Source organism: Columba livia, chromosome 3 (assembly GCF_036013475.1).
Source record: "Columba livia isolate bColLiv1 breed racing homer chromosome 3, bColLiv1.pat.W.v2, whole genome shotgun sequence".
In the NCBI taxonomy this organism is placed as follows: Eukaryota; Metazoa; Chordata; class Aves; order Columbiformes; family Columbidae; genus Columba; species Columba livia.
Genome location: NC_088604.1, coordinates 26,989,728 through 27,015,335, shown reverse-complemented (window position 1 = coordinate 27,015,335; position 25,608 = coordinate 26,989,728). Strand labels below are relative to the sequence as shown.

The 25,608-nt window shown below is 40.4% G+C and overlaps 1 protein-coding gene across 3 annotated transcripts in view; it reads right to left on the bottom strand.

Moving 5' to 3' along the window:
* Nucleotides 1-24,347, bottom strand: part of ZNF451 (zinc finger protein 451) — a 38,308-nt gene extending 13,961 nt beyond the window's left edge. Inside the window, exons 1-11 of one of the 3 annotated variants that reach the window (XM_021293434.2) lie at nt 24,318-24,347; nt 22,778-22,861; nt 15,882-15,965; nt 14,572-14,697; nt 12,858-12,969; nt 12,091-12,241; nt 10,672-10,798; nt 8,828-8,981; nt 6,808-6,955; nt 4,633-6,284; nt 3,404-3,538 (exon numbers count right to left, since the gene is read on the bottom strand). In XM_021293434.2, coding sequence (XP_021149109.2) covers nt 3,404-3,538; nt 4,633-6,284; nt 6,808-6,955; nt 8,828-8,981; nt 10,672-10,798; nt 12,091-12,241; nt 12,858-12,969; nt 14,572-14,697; nt 15,882-15,965; nt 22,778-22,861; nt 24,318-24,332 — 2,788 coding nt within the window. In that variant the 5' untranslated portion in view covers nt 24,333-24,347. Of the gene's footprint in view, nt 1-3,403; nt 3,539-4,632; nt 6,285-6,807; nt 6,956-8,827; nt 8,982-10,671; nt 10,799-12,090; nt 12,242-12,857; nt 12,970-14,571; nt 14,698-15,881; nt 15,966-22,777; nt 22,862-23,444; nt 23,591-23,654; nt 23,964-24,317 lie in introns of those variants that run through there. The other 2 variants (XM_005506761.3, XM_065056175.1) reach the window with 2 other exon arrangements.
* Nucleotides 24,348-25,608: the final 1,261 nt, after the last annotated feature.

Genomic DNA, 25,608 nt, shown 5'->3' with positions numbered 1-25,608 from the left:
CAGAGGAGCTCTGGGAACGTAGTGCAAGTACCAGAAATGCTACTCTGAGGAAATCCTGTACTAGTGTAATGCTCAAGATCATTCCCGACAGATTCCGTAACTGCCTGACACATCACATGTCAGAACTCTTTAAAAACAAGATCAAAAAACTAGAGCAACAGCTGAAAAAAAACCTGCTAGGGTCCTGAAAAACACTTGGATGCCATCAAGGATAACCAAAATGATGATACAACTGGGGGGAAAAAAAAAGTGCAGGAATTTTCTCACCAGTATCCTGGAACATATAGTTACTGGCTGAGAAAATAGTTGGATAGCAAAGATGAGCTGCGTAACAGGCCTGCTACAGATAAAAAGAATACCAGGCTGACACGGGTTGGAAGGAAAAGGAAAGGAGCAGTGTCTCAAGAAGAGAGGGGATAAACAGAGGAGCTTGCAGTTACTATGACAACATAAAAAGGAAAACAAATGGAAGGAAAATTTGAAGGGAGTGAATAAGAATTTCATGACATTCCCAGTTGCTAAGAAATAACAGATCTGCAATGGGGAGGAGAAAAATCTTGCTTTATCTGCCAGATGATAAGAGTGGCTGGATGTAAGAAAGGATTTCGAATGGGAAGTGAAAGCAGTCAGTGATGGCACTTCATGTGAGGACACGTGAAACTATGGCTCAAGTAAACAGGCTGCAGAGGATTGTGTATTCCAGCCTGCCCACCCCAGTCTGACAAACAAGTAGAGAAGTCTCGAGCAGATTTCTCCTATGGTGTGTGGGTTTGGTTTTTTTGTTTTGCTTGTTTTTTCTCCTCCAGCCTACTGTCTAGTAGAGGGTATGGAAAATGAACTCAAAGCCCAAAGATACAGTAAAAGACTACACAGAAATGATTTAGGGGTATCTGTCCATGAGAAAAATGGGATTTGCAAGTAATTATAATCCGTTGTGACAACCTTGGTCACTGCTGTTTGAGAAAGACTTGTAATCACCAGCCCTGGCTTTTGGCTGCATCCATGTACAACATAAACATTTGACCAGGACAGCTGAAAACAAGGACAGAACTGTATTTACTCTGGCAGAGCTGTGAAGAACGACTGAGTATCCGAAAACAGAAACAATACAAAGCCTGGGCAATACAGTGGAGGAACTCGAAGCAAAGCTAAGGCTGTATTAGCAATAGCAGAAATAATGCAAAAGTATCACATAAATTAAAAAAAAAGTCCTTTAGGAAACGCAGGAAAAAAAAATTGGAAGAGACGGGGATGTTGCTAAATTTTCACAGGCTAAACAAACAAGAATAGCATGTATTACCTAACTCTGTAAACCACTATTATGAGAGGGCACCTACAACAGTAAATCCACATGTGCCTGGGAATCTCAGCATTCCCAGGCTCTGTAACAATATAGTTGACACTAAAACTGCTCAAGTGTTCTCTGATAGGAATATGGCTCATTTTAATCACCATTAACTCCTTGTTGTGGGTTTCTCAGTTCAAGTGCTTCCAGGGGCTGTTCCCACAAGGCAGCCTGTGTACGGCAGCCCCATTCGGGAAGCCAGGAATGGAGCGGCACCGCCACGGGCTGGGCCGTGCCAGCTGGTGCCTGTGTCTGGGACAGCCCTGGGCACAGCGTCTTAACTGGCACAGAGGTGCCTCTGGGTAAGAACACCGTATTAACAGAGGCTCTGAACAACAAATTAGTTACACTAAGACTGTGCTATGGATTATTTCTCTTTCATAGATAGGCCAGACAAGACATGTGACAACAATACAGTTTGAAAATCCCTGGGTTCGATTGCTTTTTTTCTTACTGAATCAAAACAGGGCAGATTCCTAATAGTTTCTTATTTTTAGCTTTTCCAAGGCCAAGTGGTTTGAATAACTATAGAAATACACAACAAACCTTCAGCAATTAAAAACCACAGCCAAACCCCAAATCACAAGAGCCTTAGAAGTCAAGGAGTGCAGAAGTGAAGTGAAGTGAAATTTGACCAGAAGTCAAGCTGGGCAAAGCCTGACAAAAGATAGGAATAACAAACAACAGGTTGTTCAGCCATATAGGATAGAGAATATAAATAAACGGAGCAGCCAGGCTGCAAGGATGAAATGGAAAGCCAAGATGATTAGGTGTAATCTGAACCCTCAAATATCTGTGCTTTTCTGTGGCTTTGTGCACGTATGTGTGCATGTGCAAGAACACTGTTACCAGACGGAGAGGCCAAAGGCAAGGTAACAACAATACAGGTAACAATACAGGAGTAGTGCCTGAGCAGAACACAAAACTCAGGAGAATAACCCACTTTAACAGAGAAGACCAGATGATTTGTCCCTAGAACACCTAACAACCAGACATTATAGTACAGGTCCAAAAGCACAGCTGGTTGGTTGGGGAACTTGCACTGTACATTAGACATACTTGCTCTGACTTCACCAGCTAACTGGAATACCTGTTTCCAAAGGGAGAAAAAGAAAAAAGTGATCCACGCATCAACAGGCCTTTCTGTAGAACCTCAGCAAGCACCATGAAAACTCTCAGCTTTCATGATGTTCTTGATTATCTTTTAAAGGGAAAAATAATCAAGAACATTAAGAAATGCAGCACAGTGGTGTTTACTAACTGTAAAACACGCCTGACAATTCCTGAAGTCTGTTAAGATGATGCCTCTGTTTTGGGCAATAAATATTCTGAAATGATCCCTTGCCTAGACTGTACTGAAGTATTTAATGTAACATGGACAAAATAACTGTGAAGCCAGGTGCAGAAAAAAACAGTAGAAAAAGCATGAGGTGGACAAGAATTTGGTTCAAGAATAGTCAGGTAAGGAAAAGTACCAAGTTAAAGGAACACTATTGATAGACTTCGCAAAAAGTTTTCTTACAAACCCATAACAATGTGAGTCCCAATCAATCACCTTGTATCACTATGGGTATCTTCCAGATGTGAGATACACCTATTGATGTACAGGATGACCAGAGACATCCTTAAGGAACAAGCCAGAGATGGAACAAAATTCAAGTACAAGAATGTAAAACTACCTCTTTTGGAACAAAAAAGAACATTATGAAAAGAACTTGGGAGTTAGAAAGAAAATAATCTCTGAGTATTGGGTTGTCCTGATAATTATGAAAACCTAGTATAATGCAGCCTATTTCAGCAGAGAAGCCAAAAAGGCTCCTGAACAGCTCAGCAACTCTGGAACAGTGTTCTAGAAGGAATAAGAGCAGAGAAGGTTAAGACTGAGTTAGAAAAGCTGAGGAACATTTCTATTCCATGGTGCCTATGACAGGGTGACTTGAGAAGCCCAAGTGGCTGCTTGTTCCTTTTCTTCATTCTCTCCAGTTCAAAGAATCTCCACTCAAGTATTCATGTAGACTTGTTAATCTTATCTTCCTATTTCCTCCAACCACTTTTTACCTTGAAAGCCCCAGATAAATGTCCCTTGGTTCAGGTTAGCTGGCAGATGCGTGAATAAGCTTCCCCAGTTGTCCAGATCCACCAACACAATGTGAGTCATGGTACTCAGGTAGTCAAGATCAGGAAGTTCACCATCTTCAATGGGATAAAAAGGATGCATTTAAGGTTTACCTGACTTGCTGGTCAATCAACATACATCAACTTATGATACGCTTTTTATAATTCATGTATTCAACTGTTCTATAAGCTAAAAGTTACAAAACATGACCCTCTTTGGTGACTGCATTGTTTTAAAATTAATTTAGGTAGCATTTAGTAACACATAAATTAGACAAAAGGAAACAGAATCTAGCTGTACAATGGTGTAGAGCTGGATAGTTTTGTGGTAGGCACAGAAAGCTGTTGTCCTGCACTGAGGTATTTTAATAGTCCACTTAATATTCAACTGTGCACACCCTACCATGGCAAGTCTCTGACATTTAATTGCTTATATTCATAAAGGCAATAAAATGTTTAGAGACATACTTTTTGGTGTGTGTCTAACATAAATGTCAACCTTTTAATCAAAAGCATTTTGACACCATGAGTAAACAAAAACACTTCTGATTTTTGAACACCTTAAGCATACTTGATGTCATTCTTAGAGGGATGTGAACTTCCAAAGAACACATTCGCATGCCCAAGGCAAAAAAACCCGTAATACATACCAAGAATATATATTCTCAGCTGAAATTACTTTTTGGCAAACTAAGGAAACAGAAGATGGTGATGTAATGGGGCTGCCCATATAGAAAGCACTACCAGGCTCATAAATATTTATACATACAAAGAAGGCAAGTTTCTCTTGAATGTGGGTGTATTATAGACCACTTCTACATTTCCAGGAGTTACATCTCTATTTGGGGTCCTTGACTGTCCTCTTCTTTTTAACACCAAATTATACTCCCAAATAATCTGAAAATTAAATGTTTCAGTACCAGGCATCTCGCAGCTGCCTAATTTTGTTTTTTAAGGACTTAAGCATATAGCAATAAATTGTTGAGTCTAAGTTTTGGAAACTCAAATACCAAGAATTCAAAGTGCAGCTTTGAGAACTAACAAATATTAAATTCTGTGCAGATTTATTGACTGGATATGTGCAAATGATATGTTACATACTTCTACTAACATTTAAACAGTGTGTTAAACACACCAGCATTTTTCTAGTGTTCAAAAAAAATTCTACAAACCTTCACCAGGTTCTCCAGAGTGTGCCAAGGTCTCTTTTTTTACTTTCTTTCCCTGTATTGTTCTCTGCAGAGGAGATGACTGTAGTCTTTCCCGAGTCTTGGATGGAGATACTGGAAAGTTTAGCTTGTGAGGTTTTCTGTCTACACAAGCCCCACTTTCTGTGAAGTTAAATACTGTATTTTCTGATTCAGATGCAAAACTTGACAGATCAGGTTTCTGCAAGAAGCAATGTTTCATGTGATAGTGCTGATGTGCACTCTCAAGATCGTCAAAGTTCTTGTTGCACGCAGCACATTTAACAACATACATCTCTTCCTTATGCTTGCGTGACTTGTGACTGTTGAGATGTCTGTACAAATCAGCAGAATTCTGTGCGGTTGCAGAACAGAAGCAACATCGAAACCATAAGCTTCCTTTTTGCAGCATGGCTTTCTGACAATTCAAATAATCGTTCCTCCTGTTTATTCTGGAGACATAAGCTGTCCGGCAACCACAGGTTAAACAGTCTCCTTTTTCTACTGGGAGGAAGTCGTCCTCTTCTTTAATTGATACTTCCATCTGTTCAGGCACAAATGCATAGTCCATGCTGTGAATCTCCTTATAGTGGATTAGAAATTCTTCTTCTGTGTCAAAGAAGAGATTACCACAAAGGCCACAAAAGTATTTAGTCTCTGTCTCTTGGTTATGATGCTCCTGGAAGTGTCGCTGTAGAGTTCCTAATTTCCGAAAGTGATTTCTGCATAAGCCACAGCAGTATCTGTGAAATGTGTGGCTTTCTAAGGACATGCAATGTTGTTTAACGCTCTCTTCGGATCCAAACATCTCCTCACAAATGCGGCACTGCCAATTTCCCAGAACAGGACTTTTTTCAGGGGAGAGCTCTACAGGACTAGGAATGCAGTCTCTCTTTTTGTCTACAGAAATGCATGCTGTGTCAGAAACAGATGGCATAGGCTCATCTTCCAGAGCTTCTTGCTCATAATAGCAACTATGTCCGCCATGAAATTCAGTCACGTGTCCCATAATATCCTCTTCTCTGAGATCTACAGAGCATGCTCTGCACCAGAGAAGAAAATTAGTCAAGTGTGCTCCCCCATGGAATCGACTCATATGCAGGCGGATAATGCTTGAATTTTCGGCAAGCTTTCCACACACAGCACACTTGTGACAGATCCGATTTGCTGACAAAATGTGCTTTTCTACTGACTCTTCTGTAAAAAACTTTTGAAGGCATTCACAAAACCAGGCTTTTACTTTGCAAGTACTACCTTCACTCCGATTTCCTACATGATCTTCATTTCTATCTTTTACATCGGTCTTCCGTTTTGAAGGAGTGCACTCCTTTCCACTGGTAGGCTCATCCGAAGTCACATGTCTTTTAAGCAGTGGTCTTGACCGATCCACAACATGGCACAAATGAGACTGATTCTTATTTTTTCCATTGATATGACAGAACATCAAGATGGACTCTTCCATTGTAGTAAGAACTTTAATGTTATGTTCATTGGCTTGCTTATGCTCGGTGATCTGATTATTATCAGCAAACAGTTTGTCACAGTTCTCACAGTAACCTTTTGTTTTAAATATCTCTGCAACTTGGGCGATGCTCTTCTTCGACAGTGCCACGGGCCCAGAATTACAACAACGTGTTCTAGAATGGATTAAAAAAAAAAAATAAAGAGGTTGTATCATAACCTGAAACATTTGAAATATTACCTAGTAGTGTGGAAAGTGTCCTCTGATAACTGTAACCCACCCACTAGCTTGCTGACAAAGCACGCAATGCTTATCTACTCTCTGTACTTTAAGGGGAACTAGGTGCTAATTTCCAAATCTATCACTTACATTGATACTTATGTTGTTGACTCAGCACATTTTAGAAATCAAACGCTGCCAACTTAGAAACAGTGGAATAGAGACCAAGTTCTGTTGTTCTGTTACAGAAAGTAACAAAAAGGATACAGATGTCAATCAGTATTCTGCAGTGGACTGTGTGGGGTACAGTTGTGTAAAAGACAAGGGAAGAGGGCAGTTTTTTGATAGTTCACTCAGGAAGTCAAGATTCAGATGGTCCTAGATGCCCTGAAATCCACTAGTATCGCTAAGACCATGTCTTTTTATCTGTTATCGATCTACGGATATTCACATCATGAAGACAGCTGTCTCTCACAAACCTGAAGTGAGCTGTTAATTCCATATGCGAGCGTAGTATCTGGTAGCAGGATATACACTTCACTTGGAAGGGGACCTCTTTGCACAGAGATATCAGAAGGTTCTTTGCATAAGAGGGGAAAGGTAGAGGAAGGCCAGCCTTCATTTCATCTGTAATATGGAATGGCAGAAAATGCAACCACACATTAAAAGAGTCCTTTCATAGCATTCCAGCCCTCAGATGACAGTTAGAATTGTACTCGTTTGACACAGGGTTCAGAAAGCAAGTTACGTGTCAGCTGAGTCACAGTTATGGTGCAATGGGAGCTTTAAGTAAAACTTAATTTCTTTAACTTCTGTAATGATCTCATATCTAACTCTGTTTGCATCTTGCTTTTTCAGAGTCAGTGACCAACTCCACTTCCGTTTTCCACCTTCTACAACTTCAGGTCAGATATATCTCTTGGGCAGGTCCTTATAGACCTTCTTTACCTCTATCTATCGCCACCTGTCTACTCTTACTACACACTTGTTTAAGGCCAGAGGTGCAGGACTTTCTGTTGTTTCAAGTACATACTCCACGTCTAACTCCAGGTACCAGCAGAATACAAAAAAAATCTATTTAAAAGAGAATGGGAAATGGCTTATGAACTATTTATTGCTGTTGATGTTCTGCATCTTAGGAGGCAAACTCTCTTTGAATTTTCTGTTTAGTAAGATATGATGATCAGCAGGAAGTAATTAGAGGTTATGCCTTTCAACTAACTTCACAGCCAGTTCTTACAGACCACGCTGGTAATATTAATCATGAAGACCTAGCAATGCAAAGAATAACATGGAGCACACTTTTTTTTTTTTTTTTTTTGTTCTGAGCTAAGTGCTATCATCTCTACAGAAGAAAACACTGTTGATGATTTTAATATTTTCAAAGCAATAGCTCACCAGTAATCTTTTTCAAAACCTATGGCCTGATTTTAAAGGCATCTACAGTCAGCACATTGAACATTAATAACCTATGTGGGAATAAAAGCACATTAGATTTACAATACATAAAAGAACTTAGAACCATGCAGCTGTCACTTCCATGAGGATGGCAGCACTGACTTGACCCACAGGAAGATTCCTCCCAAGCCTGTGTGTACTGTACACTCCTGCAGCCACTCCGGGCAAGGGCAGAAGATAAAGTTATGATGATGTGAACTAACTATACAACTCATTTTGGCCATGTAAGCTTATCCTGGAAACTACACTATCTAAAGTAGGCAGCTTTTTGAATAGGTCAACTCCATCTATATCTCACCTGTCTCAGTCGTTTGTTTTCCTAACATTAAAGTAAATGCTTTAATGTGTATTGTTTATGTCAAAGCTAAAAAGTCAGTACAGCTACGATAGTCATTAACACTGTTTTCAAGACCATGATCAGACAGATATGTTCTGTGGCATCTAATAAGTACAGATCAGGATGTTAACAGGTCACAACATAACCAGTATTTTAGTCTTCAGTAGCAATGTGGCCAGTACAAAGCACCAGACCAGCAGCACTGTTCCACCTAAGCAATGCAAATTCACAGTTATACGGAGAAGAAACTTTCACAGGTCTTTCCCATCAGGAACACCAAAGACATTGACAAGAAAAATAGTCTCCAGCAGACTTCAAACAGCACAGTGAGGGGAAGGAACATCACGGCAGGTCTGACTGGAATTGAAAAAGTAGTACATGTGTTTTGGTCCAATTTCCTATCAACATACTAAATGTAAACTAATTTAGGACAGTAGTTGCACAGAGTCACTGGAAGACGGGAAACACCTATGAGACACCTGACAGCATGGAAAGAAAGTCTGCTTCTTATTACAGCAACTGTGATGGAGGAATCATTGCTACAGAAAAATACAAATATCAAAGCATCTCCTCTTACAGAACTCTATCACAGAATCTTAAAAACCTTAAGCTTTTTTTACACAGTAGAAAAATGTAAGTAATTTCATATCATAAGTATCAATTATTAGAAGGAATGAAAAGCAGTACACTTAGTAGCAACATACCACTCAATTTAGAAACCTGGAGGAAGTGATCATTTCCCGACATATGCTGCAAACATTCCTCTCTTTTGGTGAAAAGCAGGAAGCAGTTTGGGCATGCAAAACACGGAATATGCTGTGGAGGGAGATCTTTTTTATGTCCATCCTTTTCATTCAGCTGGAAGAGAAAATGATCTAGTTAGGATAAATATTAAGTTGAGAAACCAGTCTCAGGTCTCCTTATGTCCTTCTACTCCTTTCTCCATTCTGGGGTAATATTTTAACTTTTCAGTTTTCACCTACAACATCTGTGTTTATCTACAGCCTTACCCCTACACATTTAGCTCATGAGATGCAAGGGACTGGCCAACCTGCCACTGCCAGACTGAGCTACTCATCCTTGCTACATCAGCCACTGTTCTGTTCTCTTCTTGCACCACAGAGAGCAACAACCTCCCCCAGGAACTATGGGCTACAACAATTCTTCGCTAGACCCTTTACCCAGGCTCTCAGAAAAAGCTCCTCTGTCACTAAAGCAGTCATTTGTCCTCATGTTGGTTCTTCCCTCATCTTGCTAACCTCCCAACTTCTCAAAATGCTGCTCCTGAGTTGCCTGACAGGCCCAAGACTTCTATCAAAGTCAACTCGTTGCACCCCCTTTGCCCTCTGTATTAACTTCAGATCTCTTCCTTCAGGGAAAAGAGGCTTTAATTTTGCTTCTGACATTTTTGCTTACTCCTTTCTTATGTCACTCAAAGAATCTTCGTGATATGCTTATGTTTTCTTCCACAGTTTTGTTTAGGATTACCTCCCCATCCTTCCACACCAAAGTAATCCCCTTTTCTTGCCTGCTGCAAGAGCCACTCCCCTTCCCCAAACTTGTCTGTAACTCTTGCTAACCCCCCTGGACACACCACAGGCACTCAACTTGGAAGCAAGGAAAAGAGCAGGGACAAACCATGAAGCAATCTTTCAAGCTTGTCAGGTGTAACTATGCATCAGGAGTTACTACTACTAGCTAAAAGTACCCTGATTTTCAGAGTATCTAAAACTCACCCAGAATTTAACACAGCTTCTGAAGACTAGGTGGGTACACAACAGTATTTGCTATTAAAACACTAAATTTTGAAAATGCTATCCATTATCCAATTCAACAGCAGGCTGCTTAAATGAAACTATGCACCCAGAAGATAACACCTGGGCATCTGTCACTGAACTGAGGTTTTACAGTGGCAAATTATGAACAGAAGAGAAAGAGAGAGCATTATCAAAAAAGTGAAAAGAGTGGACACAGGGAGGAACAACAACCAAAAAAGCAAATACCATTTACTTATACTCAAATCAAAACTCAAAAAGTTAGATTATATTTTTTCTTTCTGTAAGTTAACTACAGAGTAGCAGCAAATAAATCTATTTGAGAGATTGGAAACTGAGAAGAAACAATTGCACCCAATCACCCAAGTTTTTCTCATTCTGTTGCCCCTTTTCCACCCCAGTCTCCTTTCTGCTGCTTCTCTTTGCCATCACTATCTCACCCTAACTTTTTGCGTCTATCTTTCAGTTTTGGAGTGCAAAAAAATGGGAAAACCATTTGACAGCACTAGAGAGATAAGAGATACAAGAAAGAACTATAGTCTTCTTGAAAGTATGCTGGAAAGTACAACCTAATGGTCACATCTAACATCAGTACTGTCAGGATACACCACGTGTTCGAAACACATCAAAATAAGAAAAACTAACTTGAAGATTAAAATAACAGAGGGGAGAGAAAAAGGGTTAAAAGGAAAAAAATACCAGTGCTTAATTATATGTTTTGAAAACCCCTTACTACATTCAGTCTGGCAAGTTACTTATCCTTATGATCTTGCCTTAGATAAAAGATGATCACTGTACTGCTGAGAGGTCTCAAATCTTTTGCAGCATATCACACAGGCAACAGCATTATTTGGGGGTCCATGTAACGTGACTGTTGGGTCACAAGGAGAATGATCAAACCTGGAGAGAAAGAAATAATTAACAAACTGAAGCTGTTGGACAAAAACCCATCAGATCAACCTAAACTGTAAAATTCCTCACTTCCTCTACCATTAACTGTATCAGTTGAAGTATCCTGTACAGAGATGATTTACCCTGCAGCTTACCTGTTATAATGGCCAGTTTGCAAAGGAATCACACTGTTTTTAAGAGCAAGAGAACTAACAAAGCCTTGCTTTCCTACAGAGGGATTAAAAAAAATATATTTATTTTTACCTCCCTGCACTTGTTCTGGCTGGGATGAAGTTAATTTTCTTTGTAGCAGATTGTACGGTGCTGTGTTTTGGATTTATGTTGATAGCACAGGGGTGGTTCAGCTATTGCTGAGCAGTGTTTGCACAGCATCAAGGCCTCCTCTGTTTCTCACTCTGTCTCACCAGTGCGTCGGCTGGGGGTGGGCAAGAAGCTGACAGGGGACACAGCTGAGCCAGCTGACCAAAGGGACATCCCACACCACATGACACTGTGCTCAGCAATAACAGCTGCATGAAGAAGGAGGAAGGGGGGATGTTCAGAGTGACTGCATTTGTGTTCCCAAGCATTAGTAGCTGTTTAGTGTGATAAAGCCCCCTACCTGTCAATGGGAATACCTCATTTTGCTTTACTTGCATGTGCAGCTTGTGCTTTACTTATTAAACTTTTACTGTTTTGATTCTCTTCCCCATCCCGCTGGGTGAGCGAGCAGCTGTGTGGGAATGAGGCACCTACTGGGCTTAACCCACAACACTCCCCTTGGCTTCTCTCCCCACCATCATCTCCATGACACACTCATCAGTCAAAAGGCCCCAGATACAGGGAGTGCTGACTAGCAATGATCAGCCATGAACACATCCGGCCTAAAGCTCTTGCATCTCTTCCCCTCCATTGGGGCATTTTTTTAATTTTACCATCAAATTGCATCCATTAGCCTTTTGCTCTTTTTCAAGTTTGGATGAAGAAATAAGAGAACTGGAGAACAGAAATATTGTTTCTCAAAAAACCTCAGATATTAAAAAATGCTCAAGAGGAAGAAATCAATGCTGAATTAATATTTTTTTAAAGAAAAAAAAAAAAAAAAACCACAAACAACCAAAACCCAACCAATCAGAAAGTTCATCACATCATTTGTATAAAATCTGTAACATATTAATCTGCTCTACAAATTGAATTTGTCACTATAGGCAGTTTAAAGCAGACTTGACACTAATGTCCTAAGACTGAGGATATTCATTCATCATCATTTCTTGCACTGAGCTCTTGCACTATGTCCTTACCGTTGAAGGTGACCTAGGAGAAGATGTCCATTATCAAACTCCCTGTTGCAATGCATCACAGGACAAGACATGGGAGTGCTGTTGACTTTCCTCTCATTTCCCCTTTTATAAACACCCCTTTTCCCACTGTTAACGGTGCCTGGTTTGAGACCTGTGTTACAAAACAAAACACTTAACCAGACTCTGAATTAGAGGCTTAAGAAAACAAACAAAATAACACACCAGTCCCGAAGCATTTAAAAATCAAGTTACATTGATTCTTAAAAGCAAGCTAACTGTGCTGTAAAGTCAATCCTTTTACAGCAAGTCTGCCCTTTCAGTTGAAGAATCTGTCTCTCTAATCCCCAGTAGGATGACTTTTCAAACACTTGGACACCCTTACTCCAGATCCTCCGAGAAGTATTTTAAATTGATTGAACTTCCTTACTTACTTATATAGACATTTCCCTGAGCACCAGCTCAGCAGTAGTATTTTTCCTACTAGCGACTTTGCTTACAAAAGTAGTTGACATTGCCTTAGTGGTTTTAGACTTCGTATATCGAATTTTCTAAGCAGCAAAACATTACAAGAACAGCTTTTATGGACACGAGCATATAAGAACTTTCAAATGCCACGCTGTAACAAAGTTACTATTGTAAGATTTGGTTATGCATAAGAGGCACCTGCAAGCTCAATGTTAGTATTGCTCAATGCACGTATTACATGTTCTATTCTGCAATGCAGGACTTAAAAAACATGTCACTGAAACTTAGTTTTCTGTTCTTACCTGGCATTTTTAACCACTGATCCACACATAATCTTGCAGCTTCTGTGTCACTGCGTTCCCGAATAAATTCTAGTTCTTGCAACCCATGAGCATATTGGGAATCAACTTTCTCCTGAAGGGAAAGACGTGTCAGGCAAGATGGCAATGAAATTAATGAAATTTAAAATAACTAAATAAAAACCAAGGTTATGTATGTATACCAAAACTTACATGTGAGTCTCTAAAAACCTAAGAAAAACAACAACAAACCACAAAAATAACCCCGACACAAAAACAAACCACAAAAACCTAAGAGGAAAGAGAGAGAGAAAAAACAACCCACAACCTTACAAGTTGACTGACTTCTATATAACACTATAAAGATGAAACGTAACAGAAAAAAAAACCTGTACTGATTTTTGTGCCCTAAATAAAAACTACAGGTTAGGTCAATTAATTTACTGCACCTACTCAAGTTTCTGAAGCATGTACATAATCAAAAAGATTTTTAAGATTGTAAAAAGAAACAACTAGTAATGATTTTTTTTGTTTTTAAAGCAACACAAAATGGTTATTGAAACCAAAGAGTCAAATTGTTCCAGTGCTAAGGCAAAAAAAATTTGGCAGTTTCACTTTGAAGAGTAACTTCAGTTCTGCAGATTGCATTACCTGATGAGGAGTGAGGAGCCACCCAGCAGGAAAATATTCATCATTAAAAAATAGGATTTTTTAGCCATCATTCTCAGACTACTTTAAAAGCTACATGGCTATCTCTGACTCCACTTTACAGTTGAAAAACTGTATGTGGAGATATTAAAAGATTGCCAAATCCTAAGTGGAGGAGATAGGTCGTGGATATAGGCCTCTGGACTTCAAGACTACCTTGGACTATATCTAATAGCTTTTTAATCTGTTGCATTACAGCTGCATAGTCCATTGTAGAATATAAACAGCTGTAACTATAGTGCAATTATGTTATTTCAAACACCATAAACAGTGTTCAGAAAATTAGGCCGGAAAGTCAGTATGTTCCAAAAATACTGGATTTGCATTTGTCCCTGTTGAATTTCTTGAGGTTCTTGTAAGGCCACTCCCTCAAGTTCTTAATGTCCCGCTGACAGCAGCCCCACCCTTAAGTCCACTGACTGCACCTCCCAGCTAATCATAAAATAAAAAATCCATGCCTTTCAAATGGCTGCACAATACAATTAATAGGATTCAACTTTGTAATTATGCCTTATACATAGAAAATTTTATCCCATTATAAAATATTACTTGATACAGAGATTTAATGTGGCAAATGGCTTTCCAAAAATCTCAGACAAAAGCAGGTAGATAACTAGGTTTGCTGCATGGTGGTTTGTGATAACTTATTTTTCAATTATTTAACCAGAATAATTGATACTAAAGTCCCTCTACTTTATATACAAACAAGAGATACTGTGATACTGTGAAGAGAACAAGTTTTTGCTATTGGCTTGCATTAAGTTCAGTTTATTTCCCCCCCTTTAAGAACTGCAATAAGAATAGCAAAGTGATCAGTTAAAAGCGACTGAAGAGACAAAATCCATATTGTGTTTCAAACAATGCCCCAGAAGCAAAAAATCTCTCGTTGCTAGTTTCAGGTCTGGCTCACCCATTTTTTTTTTATTTACTTCCCAGTAAAAACAAACACACTGTTTACTACAAGGCCTGTATATGCAATTCTACTGACAAAAAAAAAAAAAGTCAGTACCTTAAAGGCTTTGTTTTTCTCTTCTTTTTGCTGTTTCTCTACTTCAACATGGCGTGCCAGACGATCCAAGGTAGATGCAACTCGTTCTTTCTGATAGTCGATGTGATCTTTGCGCTTCGTATTTCTCTACAATTGAAAATTTAAACTTTTATTTGGTAATTGTTAGGTAGCAGGCACTTATGTCCTGATGCTTGGGTGTCACTTTTCACTGTATAACTCAGTACAGATACTCCAGTCCTAAATTCCATGATCTACCTTGCTAATTTTCTCTTCCTGTTTACTATTATAGCATCTGTAACTTCTGTTAAAAAAAAACAAACAAATCAATCACACCTCACCACCCTACACATTCAAGGCAATTCAACATCAACATTAGCCTCACCAAAACACTAGAACGAACATGCATGATTGTGCTGGGTGACCCAGAAGTCTCTAACAAATTAAAAACTAAATCAATTCTTTCAAGTAGGTAAACAAAATTCCTAAATACTTCAAAACCAACACACAGCCCATCTGAAAAATGAAGAACCGCTACCATTCCTGCTCCAAGACAACATTGCCCAGTATCTTCAGTAAGGCAGATCATAAGCTTTTTCTAGCATGAGGGACAAGCCACACACTGTAGTTTGCTCCTGCTACACAATCAGCTCCAGCAATCATCCCTGTGGAGTGAGCCTCTGCATGTAGAGAAGACCCACCTTTCTACTGCCACACTGGAAAACTGCAGTCAAGAGATGGCCACTGCTGCCAAAATCAGCTCTAGAAGAGCCATTCTCAGGCACTGTCCCTCTCAAAGGCCACGCAGAGCAGCCACAATGAGCTTTGGGGATACATGAATTCACCAGCCTGCTTCTGGCTCATACAGTCTTAGGAGGGATTATGAAGAACAGGCTGAGTTAAGACCAGACTGTCACCAGAACAAGGTCCTCCAACCCATAAACTACTCCTAAAGAGTTATTTTAGAATAAAAAAGGCCTGGAAGTAGGCCAGATACATTGGTAGGCTGGACACGCTGACTTCTGAGGTCACTTGTAGTGTGACATTTTTCTTTAGGACACTTGCCAAAACCACTGAAAGCCAATGAAAAGTTCTAAGTCCATTTCAAGAAGGCAAAAAATGGCTCTGGAAAAAACGAAGCATTGGCATTCTTGCCTTTCACTCAACAGTAGGTAAAAACCAAAATATTTTAATATTTTAAAATCAAAATACCTCTAACAAGTTTTTTGTGAAGAGTAACCGATAGAAAATATAAAGGACACTAATTATTTGATTCAACTGAGAAGTCCCAAAATACATTGCAGCATACTCACATGAACATAAGAACTGCTGTTGGGTTCTTCATCCTCACTACTGACAAGATCAATGCATTCAAGTACAGGTCTTAAAGGTCCTTCCTGAAAAAAACGTTAAAAATACACAAAAGATAAAATTGTCTTCCTCAGAGATAATATAAGTACGTCTATACACACCAAACAAAAATATTCCTAGGGACCCTAACTCACATCCTTTGTTACAAGCGTATACATCTTCAGTGAAAGGCAAAGTTAAATATGCCACATGTCATAAAAAGTTTTACATCTGAATACTGAAAGTTATTACCTAACCTCAAAGTAAATAAACCAAAACCAAAGACAGGTTAAGTTTTTGGTAGTGAGACGGGGTGGTGTTTTTTTTTCTAAATGCCTGTACATGCAGTGCCATCTATAATGTATGACATAGCTTTTGACTAAACTGTAGTATTAGCCATTTGTCTGGCAGTATTGCTCGCAGATACCACAGAGATGTAGAAAGTTAAGTTTTCCAAGCAGAAGGAGGACTTACAATAGTCAGCAGACTGACTTCTTCAAGAAGTACAGTACTATATCCATCACCTCTGCCATTTATTTGGCAATGTCCTCAAGATCCTAACAATCAACCCACTAGGGCAGGCCAGGAAGATTTACTGCCTCATGAGAAGCAGCAGAGAGAACAGCAGCATGCAATTCTCTCTGCTGTCCTTGCTGCATTTCATTCTTTACATTCTTCCACCTTTCAAGGCTGTAAAACTGCTCAGCTGGTCAGGCATAAACACTCCTCATTGTCTCACTAGGGAGGATGAGGGATGAGATCTTGGACAGATGACAAAAGCTTATAATTAATCAAGCTGCAGGCCTCAAATTACCCCAAAAGAATGCTTAACTACTTGGTGATTAAATAAAGAGAACATGGTTTTCTAAATGAAACCTAAAAAAAAGAAAATAGAATAATCCATCATAGATTGGCTTTTGTAGAAACTGGCAACCTCTATAAACTTCGAAGAAATTAAGTCTTCATTAAACAACAGGTGTTAGCAAGTAACAGTTCAAAGACACACACAGACCACCTAACCATCCAATCATTTCAATTATGTGTTTTGAAATGCTCAATTCTGACCCTAACAGCTGTAGTTTCTTCACATGTAGTTTCTTCCTTATCTCTGTTTACTTATTCCCTGGGTTCAGCAACAAACTGAAAGTTAGGAAATTGGCAGCTGAAAAGCAGAGTAACTTGCTTTCAAGCCTGGAAGTTCTAGTGACCAGAACAATACATTCAATTCAACACAAGTAATATTACACTTGTTTAAATGTTTTTTACATACATGAAATATTCTTTTTTTCTTTTGAATGCTGTGCGTCTTACTACACAATTTTTGTGTACTACTTTTTGGGTTGCATTCCAATTTGAACATAAGTGCAATATGGTAATTATTTCAAATTACTCCTCAAAGATATACACCTTTATTTTCCACAAAAATAAAATGGAAGGGGGAAGAAGCAAACCACCATACCATCTGCTTATATATACTTCTGAACAATAATACAAGTCCCAAATACAGCATTTATTTAGGCTAGTTTTTGTTTCATTTGTTGGTAGTTTAGATGAGGATTAGATGAGGATTAAAAACAATTACTGAAATTAATAGTGTAAGAACTACAATCCTGGGTCCAATGAAGAACTCATGTGTGCTACAAAAGATTATTTTGAGAAGGTCTAAGAATTGGGGAAAACAGTATAAATGTCTCCTAAGCATACCCGCTCAGAAACTGCTCAATTCAAGAGATGAAAAACCTTGATTGAAAGCCATCATTAAATGTCACAGCAGTGGTTTAGATCCGCCCCAGCTGAATGCCATCACATCGAAAAGACTCCAACCACTACTTCTAAAGGCACAGAGACCTGAGGCTGGGCTCACCCTCGCAGCAGCGCTTCTCTCTGCCAAAACGTACTGAAACTAGAATGAAAGCCAAAGTTCAAAACCTCTTTATTCAGTGGCCCAGGATAAAAATCATCCTCATGGAGGGAGGCCAAGTCTAGGACTATTTTCCCTCTTAAACATTCACAGAGGTCTTCTGAGAAATTTCATGCATGCCATAGCTTCTAATGGACTTCCTGTATTTTTAATCTTGATTGGAAAAGTGCCAGGTGAAACACATCCCTTTACCAGCAAGAGAACAGGCATTGCTGGCAAAGACTCCCAATTAATACTCCAGTACCACATGGAGGGAAACATCAGGAATTTAGCTTTTGCTAACTGAAAGTTAAGAGAAGTCCAATTACTTCATTTTCTCCAACTAGTCAAACTAAATAGTAACACAATGCAAAGATAGTCCCAACCCTGAGAATTTAATCACTGTAGGAGAGCTGAGAAGCTGAGGATCAGATAGCTTTATCCAGCTCTTTGTACCTCCCCACAGGATGAACACCACCAGCTAACAAGTATCTTGGCACACAAGAGCCAGAGATCATACAAGAAACATGGACACGCACTCAAACGGCTGAAAGTCATGGGCTCTCTAGCTGATTATACCAGCAAACTTGGCACCCAGAAAGCCATCAGTGCTCAGTACTTGCATATGTTCAGTCTGCACATCACCTAAGCAGATCCTTCGCATTCAAAAACCCAAACAAAAACCCTTCATGCTCCACTTAATGACTTCTCTAAACAAGCTTTGAAAGCCACTCTTCTTACCGATCAACACCCATGTCACTGAGCAATAAGCCAATGGCCAAACCACAGCTATTCTGATTACCAGAAAAATGTCTAAGTTTTAATTGTCAGAAAGTTATCTCTTGAGTCTCCAGGCAGCTGTGGTGTCCCTGCTGTTATTCATGGCTTTGGTTGAAAATATTAGCATTAAATAAAAAAAACTTGTAGTTTCACTATGCTATGCAAAATACCCATTGTAACAGTTAATATAATCAAATCTGCTTAACTGGTGACTGGTAAAGATGAAGCCTCATATTAATCTCCAAGGTCAGGCTCTTCAAGAAGCTCTGTGTAGCTCATCTTTACTGCTGCCAAAAGTTCTCAAAAAGTCCTAAACTGTAGTCTCACTTTCTTCCCCTCCCACATTTCCATCAATCTTTGGGTAATCAGGCCTAGCTGACAGACACCTAGTCCGCTGATACATCATATAAAGTTTTTAGTTTATTCAGTTTTTAGCTTTATGTGACCAAATACTCAGTTTACTTAAAAAGCACAACTAAACTTCTACATAATTATACACGCATGAAATTAGCTTTTGGTATATGTGACCACAGACTTAACACATCTTTGACAAAATAATTATGCAAGCGTAATTGTGTATGCACATGTAAACACACTAATTATCACAGAATAAGCTTATATTAAAAAAAATCAAAAAATCTGACACGTTATATTATTTGTACTCTAAATCTTTGTCCTAGCAGATTTCCATCTTTAAGACTGCCGAGTAACTGACCAACATTATGAACAATAAATGCACTTGGAAGTTTTGATTCTGTAACCAAGCAAATACAAAAATTCAAGTCCTTTGCTGACACAGGTTGGGAGCAAAAATAAAAGTCATAGATGCTCCATAACACCTCTACAAATTTACTGCATTCCTGCTGTGATGCAACTTAAAGCCAGAGATATATCTAACACCTCAGGGGGGAAGGAAACAAACCTTTTAAATGGTAACTATCATGTTGCAGCAAATTGCTTGATTTTGATATACCCCAGGGCCAAGTGTTCTTCAGATACAATTTTATTTGAAAACAACAATTAAAAGGAAAACAAAAATGTTAACCTGTTCCTTAAGACCTCTGTAGGAACTCAAATAAATGCAATTGTTCTTAATGAATCAATGTTTCTAATATCATCACCTCTCAAACCAGGCCAGAAGTCCTCTTCAGGTTTGAAATAAAAACATTCATTTGCAAGAAATTAAGTGGCTGCTCCAGCTCTTCCAGACAGAAAAGGGCTGTAGCTTTTGTAATGAAGTGCAGGCAAAACATTGTGAAAAGGAAAAGCTGCAAAGTATATGAAGTAAGTTTGCTTTTCCTGGATGTCAAACTGAAATCAATGTAGAGCTCATTATTGAATAAGCCAGGGCCTATGGAAATATGTTTTCCTTTGAATTCAGACTTTTGAAATAAAAATCACCATTAGGGAAGAAAACTCGGCACAAACGTAACATTGCATCAGAAAATGAAACTAACTTTAAAATACATAAATCTTCAATTTTCCAATTGAGTTTTTATTTTGGATACATAATGTTTATATGTACTTAGCAAATGTTTACAGAAAATAAAAACAAATACCCTCTTTAACAGTGCTTGCCATTATAATACAGAGAAGTCAGGAGGTAATTAAACACTTTCTACAACTATATATTAGAGGTTCCACATATAGTAACAAAGGTAAGAAGAGCCCCTGTCTACAAAAGCCACTAACTTTGTCAGGGATAACATATATTTTAGAGGAACAGCATAATGATGACCCTCATCTTTAAAGAAATTAGAAGAAAAAAAAGGAGTGCATTGATACCATGAAGAAACAAACAATTCAGCATCCAATGCTTTCAGTGTAGCAACTTGAATAATACATCTACTTAAGTGCTATAGACCCCATTAAACCTGGGAATCTCTTCACTCTTGCCTTATCCTTCCCAAGGAAAGAGAATGGGGGCCAGACCATCCCATCCTAAGAAATTAAACCATTAGGAATAATGGCTTGCATTGCAGATTACATTATACCTTTCAGCTGATATGCAAAATTTAGAATTTAATAATTAAAGTGGACAAATATGTTGCAATGCAGAATCAAAATATGGTAAATTATGGAAGAACAGTTTTAAGTTTCTTAGTCAATCTGACTAGTAAATGCTCAAAAAGTCTGGCAGCAACAGAAATTGCTTTTACTCTATGAAATAAGGACTTTTCGTCATAGTCGTACAGTAAGATGAGTGAATGAAACAGGAAAAAAACAAAACCAATCAAAAAACCCCACAACACACACACACACACACACACACACCACCCACACCAAAAAACCACCCTACTTTCAAGGAAATAAAAAAAATTAAAACAAACAAATGAACCCACTCAAAACCAAACAAACAAACACCACAGAGATCACATGGCATACAACTATTAGTTTTCTATCAAAATGAGCACAGGTTGAGATATCCAAGTGGCTTCTCTAATTCAATTTATACAGTACCACCTGGGGCACTGGGTCCCCAGGACATGCAGTAAATAGCACTTGGATGATCATGCAGCATTCATACACAACATTTATGAAGCCTACCTACTTCTATCCATACACATTGTTATATGAAAACGATGATCTAAAGCTAGCCAAATAGGCTAGAAATCCTTCTGCAGAGTCTAAGTTCACCCCTACTCAGAGGGGAGTAAATTGGAGATCTGAGGACGCTCTGTCGACAGCAGATGATGGCCAGGGTCACACGCCTTTGCCCTCGTATTTATCAATGGAAACACTAAGCTCCTCACCCCAAAACACCAATCCTGCACAAACCAACCTAAGCAGTCACCTTCCTATATATAGCAGCCTCTCTCAAAGGCAATCGCCACTGGTGCCAGAAAGGCTCCATCTTAACCACAGGTGAAACCAAGAAAAATAAACGTAGCAGAAGCACTGATTTTAGTAGGTCTCTTTTCTTTCAATTACTGCTCTCGATACTCCAACAGCCCTTCAATCATCACACATTCAAGCTATACTAGCTTCCTCATTCTTTGCCCAGTGTTTAAAGAATATCAAGCTTATGCAGTCATGCTATATATGAATGCTCATGTGTGTATATAATGAACACTGAACTTATCAGCAGATTTTTACTAAATCAACTAAAAGACCAAGAAGTCTCAGAGATAATCAACTTCTTGTATTTTTTGCAAAAATACACATGTCCCTCACACTGGAGCACCTAAATAGCCTTGCAGAAAAAGTCTGTGCATAAACTTAGGTTTTAACCAAATACCATACAAAACAGAAAAAAACTCCCCACATCTAGTTATTGTTCAGCATTAAAAATGAGATAAATCTATAGGAAAAGAGCCATTATTAGTCCTGGCATCAATTAAGCACTTTATTTTATTTGCATGACTTGTTTCTTAAGGAAGATCATCTTTCTGTTCTTACATGTCCCTGCCATCCAGCACCACTTTACTGATAATGGATTGAGGCCAGAATACAGGCATGAATCATGAAAAACATTCCACTTTTCTTGGATAGTCAACAGATGTGTCTTAAAGTTACATTTGCATAAACCACATGTCAATATTAGACTAGGCGTTGTACTGTAGCTACTATACAGTGCTTCATGATTTGAGAAAAGCGTTTAAGGTCTCTAACCCGTTATTTCCTTCCTCTTCTTCTAAATCAGGGGTATCAAACTCATTTTCACTGGGGGCCACATCAGCCTCGTGGTTGCCTTCAAAGGGCCGAATGTAATTATAGGACTGTATAAGTGTAGTAGTTACGTTCTAAACAAAGTATAGTGGTTTTGACATCGTTTTGCAGAGTAAATACTGCTTTATTCCATTAACTTCAGTGGGACCCTTCATGAAGCAAAATGCTATGCAATATGATTACCAGAAAAGTCATCTACAGTGACTTCTCATATACCTCATTGATCACTGTTATCCCCTACTCACCTGATGGGATACTCAAGTCTACATTCTACTATAGGGCCAACTCACATCACCTTATAACCTTCCCTTTTTTTTACTTTTAAGATAGACCTGTTATCTACCACAATGATTTAAAAGTTATCTTTAAATCCAACAGTAATGCTCACCATCAAAATATAAACAAGATCATCAACTAAATACACAGAGACCTCCCCCTCTTGTTGTATCAGGCTACTGTGAGCATATTTACCGGAACAGGCAGCATGTTTCCAGTTCAAGATCTACTTACTTTAACGAACTCAATGTCATCTTCACTTTCAGAAGTAGATGACTTACTCCCATGAATGGTGGTAGAGCTACTAGACTCCATTATCTAAACAGAAACAAACAAAAACATGCTTCAACGTTTCATTTTGTAGTTTTCTTTAACTACACAGCATTTTCAATTTTAGATTGTAAAGCCAAAGTAGGCATAACTGCACTCAACAAGCCTCTCCATATCATGCACTGACAATTACCAGTAACAGCAGATAAAGTGATAACAACTGCAGCTTGAATCACGTTATTGTACTTTTCCAAATATGCAAAACGTGGCCTCGTCTACCAAGAATCCCAACACCTACATTCCTCCAGCAGCCACGGCTATAGCGTACCGCCAGAGTTCAGCAGTGCGATTAAATCCGCAACTCCCAGCAAGGGAACTGCAGCCCAAAGGCTCTGCTGGAGCACTACGGGCCGCGGTTTAGTGCCCGCCGCGGGTGAGCTCAGGCACAATCGGCAGCTGCGAGTATTTCCGTTGCCTCCGGCCACTTTAGGACCGCAACAGGGCCGGAAGGCTGAGCGCCTTGCTTCAAAACGAGCGCCGCCCTGCCAATCGGGAACCGCGGTGCGGAACCGCCGCCCGCCCCACGGCGGCTCCGGCAGCGCGGCCCCGGCGGGCGGCTCTGCTGACTCACGTTTCTGCGCCCGCACCGGCGCCCCTGCCCCACGACAGCCGCCGCCAGGCCGCCTCCCCGCCGCGGCCCGGGCTGGGTGGCGGGAGGGGAAGCGACGGCCTCACCGGCCCCCGCTCCTCGCCCGGCCGCCCGGCAGGCGTTGGGTTGCTAAGCGACGGCCCCGCGCCCCTCACAATACCCGGCCCCGCCGCAGGCCCCGGCCCCGCTCACCCCGCCAGCACCCGAGGGCACAGCAACACCCCAGCCCAACGCGCCGCCGCTTCCTCTTCAGCCCGGGGGGCGGCAGGGCAGTGGGTGGGGCGGGAGCGCGGCACGGCTTGCCGGGATTTGTAGTTGCCGCCTGCTTCGCCTCGCTCCCCCTCTTCCTCCCCCATGGCAGTGCCGGCGCTACCGCCACAACGCCATGGCGCAGCCTGCCCGCCGCGGCGGCTCGGGGCTCGTTCCCTCAATAACTGTCTCCTGTTTTCTGCCTGCGCTTGGGTTGCATGTAGTTCCTGCTCAAAGCAGGAAAACTCACACGCCGCTTCCGGGGGAGGGGGAAGGTGGCGGCCATTGGGGCTGACAGGGGAGGGGGTGAAAGGCGGGGAAAGCGCTTCTGGGGGCGGCCGCGTGCGTTTCCAGTCAGCCAGTGCTCAGCCGGCCTCACTGCCCGCTCATCCACCTCAGACATCAACAGTTTGTCTGTGAGGATCTTACGGGAGACTGTGTCAAAAGCTTTAGGCAATGTCCATTGCTCTCTCCTCATCTAACTTGGCAGTCCTTTTATCACAGTTTATGAAGCTGGTCAGGCATGACTTCCCCTTGGGAATGTTATTCAATGGTAATGTTATTCAAGTACCTATAAATGTTTTCTAGGATTAGCTGCCCCATTACCTTTCCAGGGATCATGTAGTTCCATGCATCCTCTTTCTTGCCATTCCTGAAGATGGAGGTGACAGTTGCTTTCTGGAAGTCCCCAGGCACCTCTCAGTCACCATGACTGATCAAAGATTATTGTGAGTGGCCTCACAATGACATGTGCCAGCTTACTCAGCATTTGTGGTGCATTCCATGAGGGCCCATGGACTTACATGTGTCCAGTTTTCTTAAGTATCCCCTGTGCCGATCCTCTTCCACCAAGGGTGCATCTTCCTTGCTCCAGCCTTTCCCCCTGGTCTCTGGGACCTGGGATTCCTGAAGACAATCCCTGGCTAGATTCAATTCCATTTGGGCTTTAGCTTTCCTAACTTCATCCTTATATGCTTCAACAATGTTTCTGTGTTCCTCCCAGGTTACCTGTCCATGCTTCTACCTTCTGTAGGCTTTTTGTGTTTGACCTTGACCAGGAGCTCCTTGTTGACAAATGCCCCCTGGTATTTTTGCTTGACTTATCCTCACTTATAAATCCTTACTTATAAACTCTCATTCAGTTCCTGTTCCATCCCCAGGCAGAGCTCTATGCACTCCAACTGCACTTTCACATGAAGGGCTATTCCTCCTTCTAGTTTTCCTAGCCTGTCCTTCCTAAAGAGCCTGTATCCCTTCACTGGAACACTCTAGTCATGGGAGCCATCCCACCACGTGTCTGTGATCCCAGTAAGGTCTTAGCCTCCCAACTGCACACAGATCTCTAACTCATCATGTTTATTGCCATGCTGCATGCATTAGTATCAGGCACTATGGCAGATGTGCTTTCCCCCCACCCCTGAGCATCAGAAACTTCTAGACCAAGAGACCAGTATGGTCATGCACATGCCCCTTGGTCAAAAGATAGGGCCTTTGACCAATGAGACACCTTACTTGAGAGAAGTATCTAGACCACAACCATAAATGACCATACCTCAGATTCAACTTGAGTATAAAATGGAGCCCATCAAAGACCCCTGTTGAGTTGGTCTTCCTTGGAGCAGTGGAAGACTCTCCTCCTTAGACTGGGTTGCCATCTAGGAAATTTCGTTGGGGACTGAGACACTGTACCTTATTGGTGAGTGATCTTCTCTATGTTGCTCTTTTTGTCCAGAACACCCATCTCTCTCCCTGGCCCATCACCCTACCACAAAAATCCTCCTTTTCTTTTTGTGGTAAACCTTTGATAACTTACCTAATCAGCAGAGTGGAAGAGCGGGTAGTACAGTGCGATCTTCAGTGCTGCACCAGGGAGAGCAGCCATTTGTGTTTGGCTCCA